The sequence below is a fragment of the Peromyscus eremicus genome, chromosome 8a (genome assembly GCF_949786415.1).
Source record: "Peromyscus eremicus chromosome 8a, PerEre_H2_v1, whole genome shotgun sequence".
NCBI lineage: Eukaryota > Metazoa > Chordata > Mammalia > Rodentia > Cricetidae > Peromyscus > Peromyscus eremicus.
In genome coordinates this window covers 70,183,985-70,205,485 of record NC_081423.1, presented here as the reverse complement: position 1 = coordinate 70,205,485, position 21,501 = coordinate 70,183,985, and the positions used below count along the sequence as shown (strand labels likewise).

Here is a 21,501-nt window from a genome sequence, read left to right as displayed (position 1 = left end):
CAATGGTCAAACTATTAACCTACAGCTTTTATTTTTCAAAATTTGAGTCTCAGTGGAGATTTTCAGTATTTGTTTTCTGTTGACCTTGGAGTCACTTATTCTTCTCTTAGTCTTGTGACACACCGCTGAGAAGGAATGAATATGGCTCCACCTCAACAGTATTAGGACTTCATCATCTTTCTGATGCTTGCCCCATAAATGGGCCAGTCTTCATGTCTGTCACCTTTTGAAGCCCAGATCATGCTGACAACCCATCAGGTGCAGGGCCAGTTTCAAACCAAATTTCTAAAGAAACAAAAAAAACAAAAAAAACAAAACAAAACAAAACAAAAAAAAACAGGCAGCAGACAACAGGTGTACATCATATCCCAAAATAGCTAAGTACATTTAGAAGAATTTCTGTGGTTATCTATTTGTAATGTTTTTGATCAGAATAAGGAGAAAAAAAAATGAGGTGATAGGCTTTTGATCAATGAGGTAAAAAAATGAGTGGATGAAGCTAGGGCAAACAGACCCATTTGGAAAGGTCTGGATTTTGTAGGTCTGACTACACAGCAGTGTTAACTCCATTTCTCATATCATTAGCTCTCTAGAAAATAGAGAAAAGTACTTCTAGAGTGGGTCAAGTTAATAAACCAATATTGTAAAAACTAACTCATTTGTTCACAATGTGCGTATTTATAAGGTAGTTAGGTACCATTTGTACGGTAAGTCCTTTAACATTCTATAATATTAAAGTAGTGGTTATTGGCCTGATACATGCTGCTGTTGGTTCTATAAACCAGACGAGAAGCAGTGCTTTGTGAAATGCAGTGTTAAACCTTAATGCCACTGGTGATAGGAAGTAGTTCCCTTCAATTCAAATCCTCTGCCCTTATTTGCTGCTTGCTAATGTAAGCAATAAGTAACCCTCTAACTAATGGTATCTATACATTTCTGTAACTTATATTTAATGATGGTGTATCTGGTGACTGTAAAAATATTAGACAGATATAAAGTATCTATATAATATATATTAACTGTAAATGCTGAGGTATAGTCTGTGAATTATGTGTTTTGTACCTCTATTTCATTGTGCAATTTAGTGGTGGTGAAAGTTCAACACTCGATCCTTAAAGAGTGGCAGTATCCCTTTTTCATTACCATGATCTGCATCAGTTTGTTTGCTTGCTAAACCAGTTTTGTTATAGTAGGAAATAGCAAAACAAATATAGACAAGAAAGTGTAGTATCCGATAGGAAAGCAGACTTCAAGTCACCAACTGAGGTTACTATTCCTTGTACATTCACTGTGAGTCTCAAAGGGCATCAGTCCCTAATTTCAAAGGTTTCCTTTTTCACTTTTTTTAGGTATGTACATTGGAAAGATATCTGAGTTTGGCAACATTACAGCACCAAACACTGGAGCTATTAATTCTATTTATGTCTGTACAACAGAGGTCAGACAGAAAAACATGTATATACTTTTCTTTACCTACAAGTGCCATCCATTGTCCTTGAAGTAATACAATTAGAGTCCATGTTGCATTTAATTTAAGTAGGAGGCACCTTGAAAGTAACATCTTTTCAAAGGACAATGTCAGTAACGTCAACACTAAGTCTACTCCTGACCACATTGACAGTGGTACAGCATCGACACTGCATTCTCATGACCACCACACTCCACTGCTAGAACACTGTGCCAGTAGGAAGTGCAACATCCAAGGGGCAGATGAACAGGATGCAGTTCAGTGTTGCAGAGAAGCGGCTGTGCTTCACATACTTCCTCCCCATCAAAGGCTTACTGGAGCTTTGTGAGAAAAGGGTCTAAATGATTTTAAGTTTTCAACGATTTGCTCACTCAATGAGCTTTTTCACCTAAGGCTACAAAAGAGGATACTACAGTTTTGTTCAATCTTTGTTTGGGAAAACTTTTCTTTGGGTCACAAATTACTAAAAGATTTTTTTTTACCTTTCAAAAGCAGGATAAAAGACAAAACCCCTACTCTTCTATTTTGATCTATACAAAGATGGTTGTTTCTTCAAAACAAACGATACGCCAGTATTATACAAATAGTACTGGTTGAAAAACAAACCGCTGTTGCATCCTCCAGCAGCATTTGGTCTAGTTAAGCCTGTTTATTATACTAACTAGAAACCTGAGCAAGGGTAGGGAGTCCAGTGACCCAGCAGTCGCTCTTGAAAAGGAACTACTCTATTATCTTTGATGTATTAGATAATGCAGATACATCATTGTAATCTCTCTAGGTGCTCTGTGGTGAGAGACAAGCTTTCTCTTATTCATGACATTTCTCTGCAAAGAATTCTCTCTGGAGTGAAGTGAGTCAAGTTATGATTTACAGACCCGCTCCACAGATCACTTCTGAGTTGAGCTGTAATCATAAGTGATCTTTCATGTTTTATTTATTAAAACTGTTTATTCAGGTAAGGAGTATGTCAAAATTTTGCCAATATCTTAATAAAACTCAGCAATTAAAAACCACTGGTTATTTGTCTTATTCATAAAGTATTGAGTTACTTGGTGCGTAAACTAGGCAGATTCCTCAGCCTTAAAACCCCCACAATCTCCAGGGGGCTTTAAAAATAATTTATTTCTATGTATCCCTGGCAGTCCTGAAATTCACTATGCAGACCAGACGGGTCTCAAACCTGGAGATCCACCTGCCTCTGCCTCCCGAGTGCTGGGATTAAGGGTGCACACCACTACTGGAGATGGATGTTTTCTTTCCCCTTATAAACATGGAAAGTTGCAAATCTGCTTAGTGACGCTTTAACTATTACCATCCACCCACCCAACAAAACCAGGGGAGGGGGGCTTTCTTCTGGTGCTCCCTACTGGTTTAACTGGGGTAACAAAAGGGGGCCAGTATAAGAGACAGTAGGAGAGGTGAACCCACCCTGAGCTAAGCAATGACTCCTCACATCTTCCAGTGACATTATTCTTAGATCTTTGCACCCAAATGCCCAAGCTTTCTCTTCATGCCCTTGAATTTCAGTCTTGAAAAAAAGAACCAGTGAGTGGTGGCTCTGTCTTTCAGGAGGGTTTGATGAGGAACAATTACGGAAGAAGAGTGTACAGAAAGAAGTGAAGCCAGCTCTGCAGGCCATGTGCATCTAAAGCAGAGCCATGGTTGACAACCTGTGCGTCTCGGCCCCCAGACCCCCAGGAAACACAGACAGTTACATTACGATTCAAAACAGTAGCAAAACGACAGTCATGAAGTAGCTAGCAATGGAGTAATTTTACGGTTGGGGCTCACCACAGCATGAAGTATGAAAGGGTCGCAACAGTAGGAAGGCTGAGGACCACTGAAAGGGATGGACCCAGTTAACACATCGCGACTCCTTTACCAGCGAGACTTATTTCACAGTCACAACAATCCTAATTTCTCTCTCATTTAGGCTTTAGCATAACTTTATAAAGAAAAAAACAGTTCTGAAAGGAAGATTTACTTGAAGGGGCTTGCTTTGCAGGGATGGTAAAGAACATTTTGATTAATAATTGTTATTTATGTTTGAAAAATTTCTAAAATTTGATAATTAAGACAAACAACTCTTTCTGAAGTAACAGCATGCCATATAATTACTCTAAGTGAATCACTAATATAAACATTATTTGAATTAAGACTTTAATAATGTTACCAAATTATCAGAAATGACTGTCTGGGGTTAGGGTCTCTCAAAGGTAAAGCACTTGCCAACATATGTGGCCTTGGCTAGGTCCAAGCACAGGAAGAAAGATGCTGAGTTGATTATAAGGTTGTCCCCTCCCCCACCATTAGCTTTTGACCTGCACCCGGATGCCTGTTACCTTAAGAACAACTAATAAAGGACACTTCTTTGTGCTTTAGGAGCCTACTTTTGTTTGGCCTCAGAATAAACTTATCGAAGAACTTTTATTTGTATTTCAAATAAATCATTTTCTTTTTGGACTCTTCAAAATGTTCAAATATTGTTCAGTAACAAAGGGTTCCTCCTTGAGCAGTTGGGTTTAGTATTCTTAGCTTAGCTGTAGGATGACACCCCACCACAGAATCTCTAGGAAAAGGTGTCTTGACCTCATGGTGCAAAAAACAGATCCGACACACAGGTTCTATCCAGGTTTTTGTTTTGTTTTGGTCCCTTTTGGAAAATGGAAAAAAGTGTGCTGTCAAGAATGATCTAAGTTCGGAGAAATCTTTTTTCTAGGTGAGAAGTCAGAGCTTAACTGGATATGAAAAGGCCCTGCCTTCACAGTGGGGGTATCATAGCTACCACACAGGGGCAGGAGAGCCCATAAAGTTGCTAGGGACTCCCCAGTGGAGGCAGACTCAATGAGGCAAGTCTACACTGCAGTCTCCTAGAGGAGGCACACGAGGAGGAGACGCCACCTGCCTATAGTATTTGGGCTGTAGTTTTGGTTGGATAGAGAAGCACCAGGGGCTCAGCCTGCTCATGTGTCAGCCAGAGAAAACGTTTTCAGTGGTGCAATGGATATACAGCCCAAACTACTTGAGTGGCTAACGTTACTTCCCGTTTGCTCTTAAGCTTCTTCGAGAAGAGTTTGTCTTTGTTTTGTTGTTTTAAACTCCTGTAAATATTGATCAGAAAGCCAAAATGTAGTACCTCTCAGAAGTTTATCTGCTTTTTACAGTTCAGCATATACTTATACTGACTCAGCACAATGAATTGTGACACCAACTTCCTGAACTTAGGCCAAACTCACAGGTTTGGGGCACAGTCTTCTACAAGCGGCTTCAAAGACCAGCTTCAAGTTCAGGATCCCCAGGCCACCCTTACACTTGACCAGGTGGCTCCAAGTTTGGGGGTTTCCACCATTAAGCTGAGGTTTGGTAACTCACTAGAACACTGCACAGAACTCGGGAAGGCACTGTAATCATGGTTTCATTCTGAAGAAAGCATGCAATTTTGAACCAGCGAAGGAAGACACATTGGGGAGGTTCTGAGGGTCCCAAATGTGATGCTTCTTGTACCAGCAGGTGACCTTCCTGGCACAATGATGTACATGGTGCTGCAAAGCTGGCACACTCCTTCAGGCTTCTAGAGCCCCCATATTGTGTGTGTGTGTGTGTGTGTGTGTGTGTGTGTGTGTGTGTGTGTGTGTGTAATTCCATCAGCTACCTGGTCTCTAGAACCTTATCAACATACCACACCATTGGCTTTCTAGTGTTGTCAACCCTATCCTCAGGCATCTTGTTAGAATAAACTACCAGCTTCCAACCATAAATGATTCCCGTCACGTAGGAGAGTCCAAGGATTTAGAGGCTATTGCCAGAACATGGGTCAGAACAGCCATCTATATTATCACATATCTGACAGTCCTACTCATAGGCATAAAATCTCCTTAAGAATGAAGACTGCTCCCATAAAAGTCTGATCAGAAACATGCTAGACTGGAAATGACCCACATTCTTTAAGTAGGTAGATGAATTCCAGTGGAACAGCTAGTGGAATACTAGTTGGCAAAACAAACAGAAAACTAAGAACTGAGTCACACAAGATGGGTAAACATAATTGTGTTTTACTTACTATGTGACTGTACATTGTGAGTCTATTTATATGACACTATGGAAAAGGGAAAATTAAAAGTACAAAGAACAGTGGTAGTCAGAAGTCTGAGGGAAGTGTTACTTACAAAGGGCCACCACAGGGAAATCTTGGGGCTGCAGACTGTCATGATTAACCACATTAACATTGAATCAAAGAATAACAATACAGAGAGCAGAAAGAAAGGTGCTAAAGTAGTCTTGAAGTCAAGAACTTCAAATAACTGAAAAAGTGTTTTTGACATGATACACCAGCTGGGTGCCAGGGCATGCATCCAGCTACCTAGGAGGCTGAGAAAGGAGAATCCCTTGAGCCAGCCTGGGCAGAATGCACAACCCCATTTCAAAAACACACAAGTGATATTCAAGGTGGTTTTTCTCCTCATAAAGATATAAGTCAGACATATCATTAGTAAATAATAGAAAAACAAAGAAAGAAAGAAAGAAAGAAAGAAAGAAAGAAAGAAAGAAAGAAAGAAAGAAAGAAAGAAAAAGAAAGAAAGAAAGACAGAAAGGAAGGAAGGAAGGAAGGAAGGAAGGAAGGAAGGAAGGAAGGAAGGAAGGAAGAAGAGGAAATGAAGAAGAGGAAAGGAAGAAAAGAAAAAAAAAAGAGCAAGTAAGGGCTAGGCATGGTGATGCATGTTTTTAATCCCAGCACTCAGGAGGCAGAAGCAGGCAGATCTGAGTCCAAACCAGCCTGGTCTACAGAGTGAGTTCCAGGACAGCCAGAGCTATGCAGAGAAACCCTGTCTTGAAAAACCAAAAAAGAAAAAACAAAAAATGAGCTTGTTCAAGTGAAATAGCTAATACCCTGTAGCCAATGATTCAGGCTTCACATGGTTGGCTATTATAAATAGGAGCAAAGCCTACAATGAGCCCTATGGGATCAGACTGATGTAGGTATCGACGCGCAGTTTTTCTCTAGAAAACAAAAAACACACACACACAAAAACAAAAATCAAAAAAGCTATTTTAGCTGGGTATAAAGGCACATGCTCATAATCTTAGTATTCAGGAGCCTGAAGCAGGAGGATTAAAATTTCCAGTACAGCTTGGGCTACATAAGGACAGGCTTAAAAAAAAAGTCTATATGCATACTTACCCACTGGCTGAGGAGTGATGATACTACAGTAACAGTAAGCACACATATTTAGTTTCTAACATGATTTTCATATAAAAGTTGAATTATAGCTGAGCATGGTGGCTCATGTCTTTAATCTTAGCACTTGGGAGGCAGAAGTGGGTAGATCTCTGTGAGTTCAAGGCCAACCTGGTCTACAAAGAAGATTCCAGGTCAGATAGGGCTACATAGTCCCACTATGGTAGGGAAAATACAAGGTGAGCTTTTAGCATCCTTTGATTAAAATATAAGAATGTAATAATGGGACATATTAGAGCTAGGCATGGGGACACACATTTTTAATCCCAAAATTTGGGTGGCAGAGCAGGTAGACCTCTATGAATCTGAGATTAGCCTAGTCTACACAGAGTTCCAAATCAGACAAAGAGACACAATGAGACTGTCTCAAAACCAAACAAATTACAAAGAGCAAGATGAATGTAGAGCAAGGATGCAGCTCAGTTGCCAGCATACACAAAGCCCTGGGTTCAAACCCTAGCACTGGTTAGGCATGGTGGCACAGGCCTATAATCCCAGTATTCCTGAGTAGAAGACTGGAGGACCAAAAGGACCAGAAAGTCAATGTCATCCATGTCATCCATGATAAGACTAGACATACTTTGGCTTCAAAAACAAAAAAAAGTACTGCAAACAAGATTCATTACATGATCATTGCTGTGGTATGGTTACATATTGTACTAACTAAAGGAAAAGATGGGTCAAGGCTAGATGGGAATTCTCACATTTTCTTAATTCTTAGAAATCTACAATTATCTCAAAATAAAAAAACAACAACAAAATAGGACAATCTTTAAGCTTTATTTGTGTTTTGTTAAGCAAGATAAATTGCAAAAAGCACTGCGTCCAAACTTAAAAGCATCACACAATGTCCCTCAATTTCCCATGTGGGGACAATGCAGAACTTGTCTGTCTTAAAGATTACTGAGGGACTCAATGAATCAAGCTGTCAAAACTGTTCAGAAACAATATGCTCACATACACGTCTTTAATCCCAGCACTTGGGATGCAGAGGCAGAGTTCTAGGCCAGCCAGGGCTACATAGTAAGGTTGAAGCTAGTGAGATGGCCAGCACCAGCACCTACACCCGAATCAGGCAGCTCACAAGAGCCTTCAACTCCAGTTGCAAAGGTTTTAAAGTGCCCCCTGGCTTCCTCAGATACCCAAATGCACACACACACACACAAATGAAAACTAAAGAATCCTTACAATAAAAAGTAAGTCCTTAAAGAAGGTTTCCAGTAAAATGAAAAGGTTTCCAGTGCATGGCTCCTGAAGAATGACACCTGAGGTTATCTTCTGACCTCAACACATATGTGCACCTGTAGACACATGAGCACACACGAACACAAAACAGACACACCTTATATTGAAAGCAGTACAACAGAAAAACTAATAAAAATTACATCCAACATAAAAGAGAAACCGTTCTTTTAGGAGAGGTAGGGAAGATTGACTACTAGAGAACCAGGGGTGCAAGAGGACAGGGTAAACTGGGCAGTGTGGGTCTACTCTCGTGCCGCTGCCCCTCTTCTCCCTACCTGTCTTCGGGCACAGCCAAGGTGGGCACAGAACACCTTGCTCCTGGCATCATCAAAACACTGGCTATGCTGGACACTACAGTTTACAATGTGTTTGCCTAGATGCCAAAGCTTTGGGCTCCTTTCCCAATACTAGCCAAACACCAAAAGCAAAATACCACCTCCGTGGATACTTTGGTATGTAGGATTGCTAGGGAATAGGGCAAGGATTATTCTTTCCATTGGGCATAGTAGTAGAGCACACCTTTAATCCCAGCACTCTGGAAACAGAGGCAGGCAAATCTCTGTGAGTTCAAGGTCAGTCTAGTCTACAGAGTGAGTTCTAGGACAGCCAGGGCTACACAGAGAAACCCTGTCTTAAAAAAACCAAAGACCAAACAAAACAAAGCAAAACAAAACCCAAAAAGAATTATTCTTTCTATAGATTCCACTTCTGTCATTTATTTATTTATTTTGGTTTTTAAAAGGAAATCTAGAATAGAAGCCCAACCCTTCTTTGAACAAAATGCCAATCACGTCTCTACTGCTAAGCAGCCACTGCAATAAAATAAAAAATGGCCTTCTGGTCCCACTTTCAATAAATTGCAGAGGCACATTTTCTCAAGTTAACTTTATTAACAAAAAGTGCAAGCTGTTTTAAAAAAAAAGTCAACTATGAGTCACAGCATTGAGCAAGCCATCAAACACGGAATGAACCATCATCACTGGAACAAGCAGGGAGAGCACTCTCGTGGACACACATCCATGCTTCTTCAACAATCTCTTGCCAGCTTTAAGTGCAGCTTTCACAAACATGTAATAGCTCAAACACAAACGAGGGAGCACAATGGCAAAGTTTGGCAATCATTTGGGGTTGGGGCTAATCGGGGATATGAGAGAAAGCCTTACACACAGTTTCATGTTGATGTAAGACTGCAATATACAAAAATCTTTAGATGCACTCACTGAAATCAAAGTCCAGCCAATGGAAATAGTTTCAAAATATTAGCTGCACTACAGTAGTGTTTCAGGAAGCAGAAAAGATGAAAAAAAAAAAAAAAAAACTTTAAGTGACCTTCCATGTCTTCACAGAACCAATCCACAGGGAGTTAACTCATTTTAAATGACACCTGTAAAGGTCAGACAACTGAAAGAAGGTGTGCCATTAACCAGTGTGCCAGCACTCCAACAAGCGAAAGAAAGAAATAAAAGTTAGGCTAGTATCATATTTCAAAGAGAAGAGTCAGTCTAGTGTTGCTATAGTTATTCAGGGAAAGTATCCATTGAGTAGAATCTGTTCAGAAGCAAGTTTTCTGTTCACTATTATACAGGCCCTAATGAAACTACAAACTAATGAAAACTTAAAACAGCCATCTAAACCATGAGCCAAAGACAGAAGAGCACTGATGCTGAACGAGTTACGGAGTCACACACTGCCCCTGGGTGCTTCCTGGCACTTTGCAGGCTCTCCGTACTGCAGACAAGCTGCCTTTGTTAATGCGCTAATTTGCTAAATTAACGGAGCACTACACTGTTGGTTCATTACATGAGAAGGAACTCTTCCCCTGCTTCATCTTTCCCCACGTACTATTACTGTCTTTATACTAGAACTGTGTTCCTTCTAACAGGTTCAAAGTTACTATTTCAGGTAGAGAAGACGAACAAAGGACACTAAATCTGATTATCTGACTGCTGACAATTTTGAGCACCAACTTCCACCAAATTTCAGGGCCCAGGTAGCTTGTAACTTGGTTCTCGTGTCTGGCAATTACCTTCCACCGCCTTCATCGGCACTGAAGTGGAGATTTTCAGGATCAATTGGTTCACCATCAGGAAAACTGGAATGTGAATCTAAGAAAAAAATTGAAAGAAAAAAAAAAAAAAAAAAAAGAATGTCAGAAGGTATGTTTTCTTTGCCCAGGTCTTTCGTGATCTTACCAAATGTCTTACAGACTGATAAAGATGTGCTAGGTGGAGAACAAGTCTCTGTCTTCAGAGAATTTGTGATTTAAGTTGAATGTGAGTAAGAGGAAAAAACAAAACAGGTACAGACACCCACAATTAGAAGAGGAAAGCCACAGAGACACCTCATCCTTCTGGAACACTGCCTGAGAAACAGAGATGGCGACACTCTCCAGCCTCAGAGTCCATGGACACAGATGTTCCTCGCACAATTCAACTAACTGACTGCGCAATCATCACTGCAGAATCCCACTCGCGCTCAAAGCAAGTTGCCTCAAACCCGGACACTTCTTTAGAAGCAGAGGGAATTGCTGAAGATGCCAGAGTATGTGAAACCATCAAATACTTGCCACTGTACTGAGACGGGAACCCCCAGCATAAGCCTGGTACCTCACAGTGCACTTTCCTGTAATACTGTATCTGTATCTGTGCATGAGAAATCATCCCATCAAAGCACAGAAAATTAAGCTATTCTAAAAGAGGAAGGACCAGGGAGATGGCTCAGTGAGTATAAACGCTTGCTGTTTGTCTGACAACCTTAGTTAAATCCTTAGAAATGGATTTGATGGAACACATCTGTAAGCCCAGCATCCCTATGGCAAGATGGGGCAGAGACAAGAGTCACCCAGAATCTCGAAGCCACCTAGTCTGGAGTCGAGTGCAATGGCAGAAACAAGGAAGACCGCCACAAAGAAAAGTGGAAGGAGAGAACTGACTCCATGCAGTGGTCTTCTCATCTCTATGAAGTCGCTGACATGCACAACCCCATACTCACATACACATGACTTTTTAAAAAACACAGGGCTGTCCTAGAGCTTGCTCTGTAAATCAAGCTGGTCTCAAATGTACAGACCTGCCTGCCTCTAAAATCAGGAGTGCTAGGATTAAAGTCACATACTACCACTCCTGGCACAAATAATTTTTTTGAAGGGAAAAATATTAACAGATTTCTCTTGTACAGTTTTTTCACTAAGAATTCTTTTCTGAGGGAATATGAAGGAATAAAAAACTGATTCCAGGATTTGTATGCATACATAAGAAATAAAAGGGGTTTTTAAAGTTACAGCATATGGGGGCTGGAGAGATGGCTCAGAGGTTAAGAGCACTGGTTGCTCTTCCAGAGGTCCTGAGTTCAATTCCCAGAAACCACATAGTGGCTCACAACCATCTGTGATGAGATCTGATGCCCTATTCTGATGCGCAGTCACACATGCAAGCAGAATACTGTATACATAATAAATAGATCTTTAAAAAAAAATTACAGCATGCTAGAAAATAGAAAAAGTTCTGAAGAGAGGTAAAAATACAAAACAAAAACTAAAAATCCCATTCACATGAAACTTCTGCAGAGACAGGCAATACTTCCTATCACAGGGTGCGGGCTGAAAATTGAAGTGCGATAGCTCGCCCACTGTCCCTGCTGAAACTCTTTGTTCTCAGGTACCCTTGGCCACAAGCTACACAACACCAGGCTGCAGGCTTTTCCACACAGGAAGTGGCACTCAGGCGACTAACTGGCCAAACATAGCCTGACAACTTTCTCGGTACTTACCATATCATCTACCATAGAATATTCTCTCACAAATGACAGTAATTTTTTAACAAGATGTAAAAGCAGCAGAACAGAGTGAGCAGAGGCAGCAGCAGAGGCAGAAAGAGCAGCAGCAGCAGCAGCAGCAGCGATGCTTTTATGAACCTGTGTAAAATGACAACATGCTGCACCTTCATCGGGGGGCTGAGCCAGGAACGGATCATTGAAGGAGCCCATGCTCGTGTGCTCTTCTTGCTCCTCGTTCTCAGTGTCACATTCAATGTCGCTGTCGCTGCTCATTCCTGGCAGGCAGAAGGGGAGAACACGTCTGGTAAGAATCTACTGTTTGGTGACAGGAAAGAGAAAGCTCGTATGTACTGAGCTGAGAACCCTATTGAAGAGTAACCACACAAACGTCAATTCTCTGCAGCTTTTTAGAAGCATCACTTGTACTTTTTCCCTCAATAGAACTGAGTACCCTAACCCCTGAAAGTTTTGTGAAGCCAGTTTGAATTTCAGTATAGTGAGAAAAAGTTTTCCACATTAAAAACTTCCTTAACAAGTTGTAAAAACAAAACAAAATAACAACAAACCCCCCCAAAACAGGCACTCTTTCAATCTGGCTTATTATAAGGACTAATAGTCTCCAGCCAAAAATATTCACAAACACAAGCATACGTAATAGAAATGCATAGAAAATTCCAAGAATTCTAGTAGTAAATGGTTTCCAATCTATTTGTCTCTCTCATATTTGTATGTATAATCAATTTTGACTTTAGAGACTCAATTATATATTTTTCATTAACACCTAGTAATTGTACACAGGGTGTAGTATGTTACTTTATACCTATTTATACTATGTAGTGACCAGGGCAGTTGACATATCTACCATCTTAGCTGTGTATCATTTATCTGTCTTGGGAACATTCAAATCCTCTCTACTAGCTATTATAAAATATTATATTAATCATAGTCGACCACAGTTATCCTACTGAACTTTGGAACACTGTAAGTTATTCCTGCTGCTCAACTGTTTCTTTATGTCCATTAAGTATCATCATTTCATTCTCCATCACCATTCAACCCTCTTCCAGGTTCTGGTAGCCACTATTTTATTTTTTGCTTCAAGATCAACTTTTTAACTTCTACATATAAGTGATAACATGTGTTATTTTTTCTTTTTGTGCCTACTTTAATAAAAACAATATTTAATAAAACAATACTCTCCAGTTCAATCTATGTTCCCGCAAATGATGTGATTTCATTGATTTTTTTTTTTTTTAAAGATTTATTTATTTATTTTGTATACAGCATGTATGACCAGAAGAGGGCACCAGATCTCATTACAGGTGGTTGTGAGCCACCATGTGGTTGCTGGGAGTTGAACTCAGGACCTCTGGAAGAGCAGTCAGTGCTCTTAACCTCTGAGCCATCTCTCCAGCCCAAAATGCTTCTTTTTTTTTTTTTTCCTTCGGAGCTGAGGACCGAACCCAGGGCCTTGTGCTTGTTAGGCAAGTGCTCTACCACTGAGCTAAATCCCCAACCTCATTGATTTTTTTAAAGCTCAATAGTGTTCCATTGTATATAGTTTCCCTGTCATATATGGAATACACTTTGTCCCACCGGACAGTGGTGGTGCACACCTTTAATCCCAGCACTTGGGCAGTAGAGGCAGGCGGATCTCTGAGCCTGGTCTAAGCAGCAAGTTCCAGGACAGCCACGGCTACCCAGAGAAGCCCTGTCTCGGAAAACCACACACCTTTCTGTCCCTTCTGCAGTGTATGCCGAGCCTTCAGTCTGTATTAGAAGTTAACAGCTGGGGCCGGGCACCCCCCAGGCGGCTCTCTGCACTTTCAGCAGTCATGGCTTCCTATGTCTCTGTCTGCTGCAGGAAGAGGCTTCTATGATGAGGTACAGGTAGGTAAGAGCTACATTTATCTTCAGGCACAAGGATAAGTATTTAGAATGCAGTTACAATTGTACTAGTTTAGGGACGTGGCAGTAGGACTCTAGGGCCCATGGCCTTACCAGCCACAGATGCTGGCTAGATTTACAGTACCAAGCATGAAATCCCCCTAATAAGAGGGCCTGAAGTGCAAATAGACAGCTATTGGTTACCCCAGGATTTGAAGTGCTACTACTGTACCATGTCAGATATCTTGCTATCTGGTCATTGTTGTGGTTTGTAGGTGTCACAGCTAGACAGAACTGTCCATTTTTTTCTCCCCTGGTAATGCCTTCTGGTGCTCTAAGAGTCTTCAGGGAGGAGGCTTCCAGGTCAGCTCCAGTTCCATTCCTCCAAGTCTTCTTTCCAAAGTGTGTGGTTTGCAGGGGTTTTGTTGTTGCTGTTGTTGTTTTTTGGTTTTTGGGTTTGTTTTTTTTTTGTGTATGTGTGTGTGTGTGGGGGGGGGTTGAATGTGTGTGCGCATGTGCATGTAGACTCTGAGGATCAAACTCAGGTCATCAGGCTTGGCAGCAAATGCCCTTACCCACTGGATCATCTCACCAGCTCCAAAAACTAAAATTCTCTTTGAAAGAACACAAAATAAAAAACACAAGTCTGCCATAGGTACAAGAAGAGTAAAAGGGCCCATAGATGATGGAGGAAGGGAACCAACTTCCTTAAGTAGACTCCTAGGTTGATTCCTCTGACCTCCACATGGGAGCCATTGGCACATCACATACAGTAGACACAAACAAGCATAATTTTAAAAATTAAAAAAGAAACAGCAAGGAACTTTGTGTTTATGGCAGGCTTATTAAGAGGACAAAAATGTTAAACTAAGGTCAGCAGTGTCTCCAAAGGCTTACACACACCAAGCACGCACTCTGGCTTTTAGCTCATGTGCAGCCTTTCGGTTTGGGATTTAAATCCAAGGTTAAAATCTCAGAAATTCACCACAAGAACTGTTCAGGAGCTACTGCTATATGGATAAAGCAAATGCAGACACCTTCTTGGGAGGGAAGGCTCTCATTTAACAGCAATAAACTCTGGACAAAATCATGGCATAGCTTCTTAAGGACTCTGAAAATTGAACAGGAGTAGGAATATTGCTGCAGTCAATCGTTGAAGCAAACTAGCCAACTCAGGTTTCATGATGTCACATAAAAATGTCCAGGATGAACCCCTGCCACTGGATCAGCCACAAATGTCCCCAACACAATCTAGAACCCAGAAAGTACATCAGTAATCAATGCCACGGTGACACAGACACTGGGGTTCTCTAACAAGACTTCTAGATTTGTCACAAATTCTCAATGTCAAAGAATTCTGAGGAAGTTTCTAGGACAGATCAAGAATAACTAGGGAAGTAGGAGTCTCAAAAAAGGTGTGCAAACAATGCAGCTGGACAGTGGTGTGCACGCCTTTAGTCTCAACTCTCAGGAGGCCGCCAGGCAGATCTCTGTGAGTTTGAGGCTAGTCTGGTCTATAGAGTGAGTTCCAGGACAGCAAGAGCTGCTACTCAGAGAAACCCTGCCTTGAAAAAACCAAACCAAACCAAACCAAAAAACACCCAAACCAATGCAAACAATGTATGTGAAGCAAGAAAATTTTAAACTTAAAAAATTTTCCACCAAAGAAAACCATAGAGGGGGCTGGAGAGATGGCTCAGTGGTTAAGAGCACTGACTGCTCTTCCAGAGTACTGTGGTTCAATTCACAGCACCCACATGGCAGCTCACAACTGTATGTAACTCCAGTTCCAGGGAACCTGGCACCCATGGCAAAACACCAATGCAACACACACACACACACACACACACACACACACACACACACACACACACACACACAACAAACAAACAAACAAACAAACAAACAAAAAACCTGTATGTTTTCAAGAATCTAGGTTACGTTTCTTCTTCAGTGTTCAGAATAAAGTTTGCACCTGGACGTTATTAAATGTCTCCACTTTTTTTTTTTTTCCCTCCGAGACAGAGTTTCTTTGTAACAGCTCTATCTGTCCTGGAACTTGCTCTATAGACCAGGCTAGCCTTGATCCCAGAGTTCTGCCTGCCTCTGCCTCCTGAATGCTGGGATTAAAGGCACACACCTCCACTGACTGGCTTCTCCATTTTTCATAAAGAACACATGCACATGACAACATTCTTGCTCTGAAGAGGAATATACAAGTATTCCCTTTTTTGGTTTGTTTTTGAGACAATCACAGTCTCATTCCATTGTCCAGTCTGGCCTAAAACTAACAACAGCTCAGTGTGACCTCAAACTGAGGTAATCCCCCTGCTTCGGCTCCCCAGGTACTAAGATTACAGACATGAACCACAATGCCAAACAACAGAACCAACCCTAGCTCCATCTGTGAAACCCTGCTCCCACCTTGTGGTCCCTCGTGGAACTGGTTCCTGAAAACACAGACTGAGTCTCCAAACTGCAGTTGGACACCTGACCTTTCAGTACCATTCCCTCACTGATGGTGCTTATGAGACATTATTAACTATAAGATGTTTCAGAAATACTACAATGAGGAGAAAAACCTGTAGTTGTAACAAATTCTGAAAGGGTCTATGTCAGCCAGCTGAAGCCAGATGGAGAGACATCTCTCTTAACAATATCAGATGCTTGAAATTCACAGAGAAGCAGGAAATTTGTTTTTTACCTACTAATATTTTACAGCTGCCCTTCTCACTGCCTTCTAAAGCAGTGGTTCTCAACTTTCCTGATGCTGCGACCCTTGAATACAGTTCCTCATGTGGTGGTGACTCCCAACCATAAAATTATTGTTGCTACTTCATAACTGTACTTTTGCTACTGTTTTGAATTGCAAATATCTGATACGCAGGCCATCTGCTATGCAACCCTGTGGGGGTCATGACCCATAGGTTGAGAGCCACTGTTCTAAAGGACACTTACCATTGTTTAAGAGTCCTCCCTCCTCTGCAAGGCTGTACAGAGCAACAGAGTGGGACCAAATGACTGGAGTTTACCAATTTCCCTTGTAGGTTGAACAGTAAGATACAAGATGAGGGGCTGGAGACATGGCTCAGAAGTTAAGAGCACTAGCTGCTCTTCCAGAGGTCCTGAGTTCAACTCCTAGCAACCACATGGAGTCTCACAACCATCTGTAATGAGACCTGATGCCCTCTTCTGAAATAAAGGTATATATGCAGATAGAGCACTCATACATAAAATAAATAAATAAAGCTTTAAAAAAAAAGATACAAGATGAAGTTAGGAAGCTGCTGACTGGCTCTGAGAAAGGTTTTCCTTGTTGATAGTGATACAGAGAACAACCCTCCCCAGAAATTCCAGGATGTGATTCAGAGTTCTTATCAAAATTACAACTGAAGCAACTTGTCACTTTCAGAAAAGCTAAGCCAATTCACTGAGACTTCGAATTCAGAGATGACACAGGCAGAAAAACAAAAAAGTACAGGCTCACACCTGTAAACCCAGCATCAAGAGGCTCAGGGGGCAGAATTGTTGTAGAACATTATTTTACCGTGTGTTAGTTGTTCATGTTGCACTTGTTTAACTCTGTGGAGCTGTGATACTTTGCCTGTCTGTCTAAAACACCTGATGGGTCTAATAAAGAACTGAACAGCCAATAGCAAGGCAGGAAAAAGGGTAGGTGGGACTGGCAGGCAGAGAGAATACGTAGAAGGAGAAATCAGAGAGAGAAAAAAAGAAGTAGGCAGAGAAGGAGGACAACTCCAGGGGTCAGCCACCCAGCAAGCCACAGAGTAAGACTTACAGAAGTAAGAGAACAGGAAAAGCCCAGAGGCAAAAGGTAGACGGGATAATTAAGTTAAGAAAAGCTGGCAAGAAACAATTCAAGCTAAGGCCAAGCATTCATAATTAAGAATAAACCTCCATGTGATTTATTTGGGAGCTGGGTGGTAGGTCCCTCAAAAGAGCAAAAACAATCAACAACACATAACTTTTATGAGTTCTCAGCCATTCTGGGCTACAAAGAGTGAAAACCTGTCTCAATGGGGGAGTGAAAGGCAGCTGCTAGGATGTAGCTCTGCTGAAGTCCTGGGTTCCATTCCAAACAGCATAATATAGGCATATGACTCATGTCTATAATCCCTGTACTTGGGTGGTAGAGGCAGGAAGATCAAAAGTTCAAGGTCAGTCTCATAGTAAATCTGAGGCTAGCCTAGGCTACAAAGAAATACAGAGGCATGCCCACATTGAACAACTAAATTTTCTAACTCTGAAACCACGCTATCATAATTACATATGTTGTCTCACTTGGAAGACTTCTAGAGTGCTACTTTCATTACTGTTTGACTCAGTTGGGCGGTGGTCGTGCACGCCTTTAATTCCAGCACTCGGGAGGCAGAGCCAGGCGGATCTCTGTGAGTTTGAAGCCAGCCTGGTCTACCAAGTGAGTTCCAGGAAAGGTGCAAAGCTACACAGAGAAACCCTGTCTCGAAAAACCAAAAAAAGAAAGAAAGAAAGAAAGAAAGAAAGAAAGAAAGAAAGAAAGAAAGAAAGAAAGAAAGATTCACTCTGTAGACCAGGCTGGCCTGGTACTCAGAGATCTGCCTGCCTCTGCCTCCAAGTGCTGGGATTTAAGGCGTGTGCCACCACCTCCCAGTGCTTGATTTTTTTTTTTGATAGTCTTGATAAAGGTGATCAGAGATAGCAAGCCATCACAGATTGTATAATTTATTTCTGTTAGCTAGTCTGCTAGCAATGTTTTTAATAGCTGTGCTAAGCCTTTTCCCTGAAATGGGTATTATGAATATCCCTGACTAAATGAGAGACCTGTACTGCTTTAGCAGAGCTCAGTCTGCAGCCTACAGAATTCTACACTTATCAACAGGGATGGGGCATATGGCGGGGTGAGGGGGTAGGGAGTGGGGTGGGGTGGGGTTAAGCTAGGCTGCCAGCATCAAACCATTAAACAGAAGACAAATATAAGGCTGTCCCATATGGTCCCAGTTAGAAAGGAATGGATCCATTTATGACCATCATGTCTAAGGAAAAAAAATTACATTCCACTGATACAGGAGAGCAAGTAAGAGACTACTTGGGAGCCAGGCATGGTGACATATACCTATAACCCCAGCACTGGGAGGCTGCGCCAGGAGGACTCTGAGTTCTAGTCTGATAACGAGACTGTCTCAAAAACCCAAATCTAAAAGCAACCAAAACTGGGGGGGACCAGCACCCACCACTGTTTACCCCAGGAACGCTTGAGGAATGAGGGATAAGAGACTTAGTTAGAAATAGAGGTAAGAGAAAACACAGGATATCCTGACTCGAGTGGGCTTGGATCCTTATCTAAACAGGCCCAGAACTTCATTCCAAAGGTCTATTTACAACAATGTCAAGAGGTGGAGCAGACGACCTCCCCTTGCTAATTACACTCAAGTGTAGACCCTTCCAAACACCTGGTACCCAGGCCCGTGGTCCAGTCAACCTCTTATGCAGTCCTGCTGGGTACAGCCACTAGGAAACCTAGTGGGCTCCAACACAAAACAAAACTCCAATGATTTTAGTACTCCCAAACTCCCAGTTAGTAACAAAGCAGAAAAATGAGGCCTTCAAGTTTCTTCAGTCTCCTCCTCACAGAGACATGACAGAAGAGCTCCTCCATCTGACACAAGGAAAGAACTTTGTTCCCCACCCTGCTGGCATTCTGGCCTGTCCCTTGGGAACCCACCCTGTGTCCTGATGTAAAGTCCCCTTTAAAAGGAAAACCCCTTCTCCCCTCCCTCTCTCTACTCCCCCTGGGTGTGCAACCCCACCCCACCCCCTCTCTCTTTCCTTTCTCCTTCCCTCCATTCCCTCTCCCCTCCCCTCAAAATAAACTTCCATGCAATGCTGAGCCTGGGGTGTGAGTGACTTTCCCCTGTGACATGCCACCCGCTGCCACATCTGCAAGGCTTGTCTCCCTCATCCATCAGGGCACAGTGGCCCAACCCGCTTCGGCCTCCTGCCGGCTGTATCATAACACACACCCCTTGAAATTTGGCATTTATTTTCTTGAGTTTTGTTTTTGAAAACTATGGATTTAAGACGAACCTACTCAACTAAAGCTTACAGTGTGAAAATGAGGTTTTCTGAGCACTGGCTTCTGCTGGCGGTGGAAAAATATCCACAGCATAAACAAAGTCCTGGAGTGCCATGTGTCTACTGTGCTCCCCTCCAGCCTCCTCAGCAAGCTGCCTTTTACATCATCTATCCCGGACTCAGGGGAAGGCAGCTCCTCACAGCAATCTTTCTGCCCAGCATGTCTACAATGGCAGAGTCTGCGACTGGGGGACACTGACCACCTCCTCAGTCTGACCTGAGAATCACATGCTTTTAAAACCTTGGAACGTGCAATGCAGATCTTAAATGAGATGAAGCAAACACTAAGACTAAGCCTAGGATCAGCTGCAAACTCCTTTTTTAAAAAATGGTTTTGTTGTGTTGAGACAAGGTCTTACTGTGTAGCCCCGGCTAGAATCAAACTTATGACCCACTGCCTCTGACTCCCAATCTGTCAACTTTCTTTTTCTTTTTCTTTCTCTCTCTCTCTCTCTCTTTTTTTTTTTTTTTTTTTTTTTTTTTTTGGTTTTTTCGAGACAGAGTTTCTCTGTGTAGTTTTGGCGCCTGTCCTGGATCTCGCTCTGTAGACCAGGCTGGCCTCGAACTCACAGAGATCCACCTGGCTCTGCCTCCCAAGTGCTGGAATTAAAGGCATGCGCAACCACCGCCCAGCCAACTTTATTTTTCTTTATTGTTCTTATTTACTATTGTGAGCATGTATGTATGTCAGAGGGCAACTTTTAGGGGTTAGTTTTTTAAACCTTGGGTTTAAATTTTTTTTAATTACATTTTTATTTATTTTGTGTGTGCGGGCACAAGTACACACAAACCAGTGTACATGCAGAGGTCAGAGGACAATGTACAGGAATTTGGTTCTCTCCTACTGTATGAGTCCTGGGGAATGAATGTAGCTAATCAGGTTTGCCAGTGTCTACCTACTGAGCCATCCTGCTGGCCTCCTGGTTTTTGGAGTCGGATCTCATTTTTCTGTTCCACTGCATATCCTAGGAGGGCTAGCCTGTGAACTATGGATTCACATTACCACAGCTGCTTATTTCTATGGGTTCTGGGGAGTGAACTCAGGTTGTCAGGCTATTGTGTGGCAAGGACTTTTACCCACAGAGCCATCACTCCAGACCTCAATTTGCTTTAAATACTAATTGGTGTGGACCATATGGCAACCACTGCTGCTTCACACAGTTCCAGTGTTTCAACATTGTGAATCCCAGCTCTAGATCTACCAACTTTTGATTTTAATTTTTAATGATTCTTACTGTGTGTTACGGGAGTTTCCTTATGCCTTTTCCTTTGGGAAATGTGGTGTGAGCTTTGGTGTAGGATGAGAAAATATACAATGGCAGTCTCTTTAAACAAAGTAACTTCTTTGGAAAAAATCCCCGCCTCCATGGAACTATATAGCATAGTAATTCTACCTACTCCCCAAACAGGATGTCCTACTATGGCCTCCTTGATTACACCAGGAATAGAGAAGTTAAAGATTTACTAACTGGGCATACCTGGTCCCAGGGATGAAAAAACACACAACTGAGAGAGAAACAACAGGCCCAGATCCAGAGCCTGAAGCCATTTAGGGCAAGCGTTCAGTGAATAAGTATAGAATAGTGCCCACAATTGGTGGCTTACTGGATGAGTGTGGCGAGATCCAGTATGCCCCATGAGCAACAGATTCTGTTAAGAATTAGATTGGTTTGACACCCCCCCCCCCCCCCCCCCGCCACATACATTGAAGGTATCAGAATAGTACAGTATAATGGAAAAAGAGTAAGATGTCAGGACC

The 21,501-nt window shown here is 42.0% G+C and overlaps 1 protein-coding gene across 9 annotated transcripts in view; it reads right to left on the bottom strand.

Annotated features, from left to right (window-relative positions):
- The window catches only part of Trim37 (tripartite motif containing 37), a 134,830-nt gene that overhangs the window by 25,349 nt on the left and 87,980 nt on the right, over positions 1–21,501 (bottom strand). For 3 of the 9 annotated variants that reach the window (XM_059271450.1, XM_059271443.1, XM_059271446.1), the window contains 3 exons: positions 11,888–11,998; positions 9,976–10,054; positions 3,941–4,121 (listed from right to left, as the gene is read on the bottom strand). In XM_059271450.1, the coding sequence (XP_059127433.1) occupies positions 3,956–4,121; positions 9,976–10,054; positions 11,888–11,998 (356 nt within the window). In that variant the 3' untranslated portion in view covers positions 3,941–3,955. Of the gene's footprint in view, positions 1–251; positions 286–3,940; positions 4,122–7,893; positions 8,006–8,817; positions 9,351–9,884; positions 10,055–11,887; positions 11,999–21,501 lie in introns of those variants that run through there. The other 6 variants (XM_059271448.1, XM_059271444.1, XM_059271449.1 and 3 more) reach the window with 5 other exon arrangements.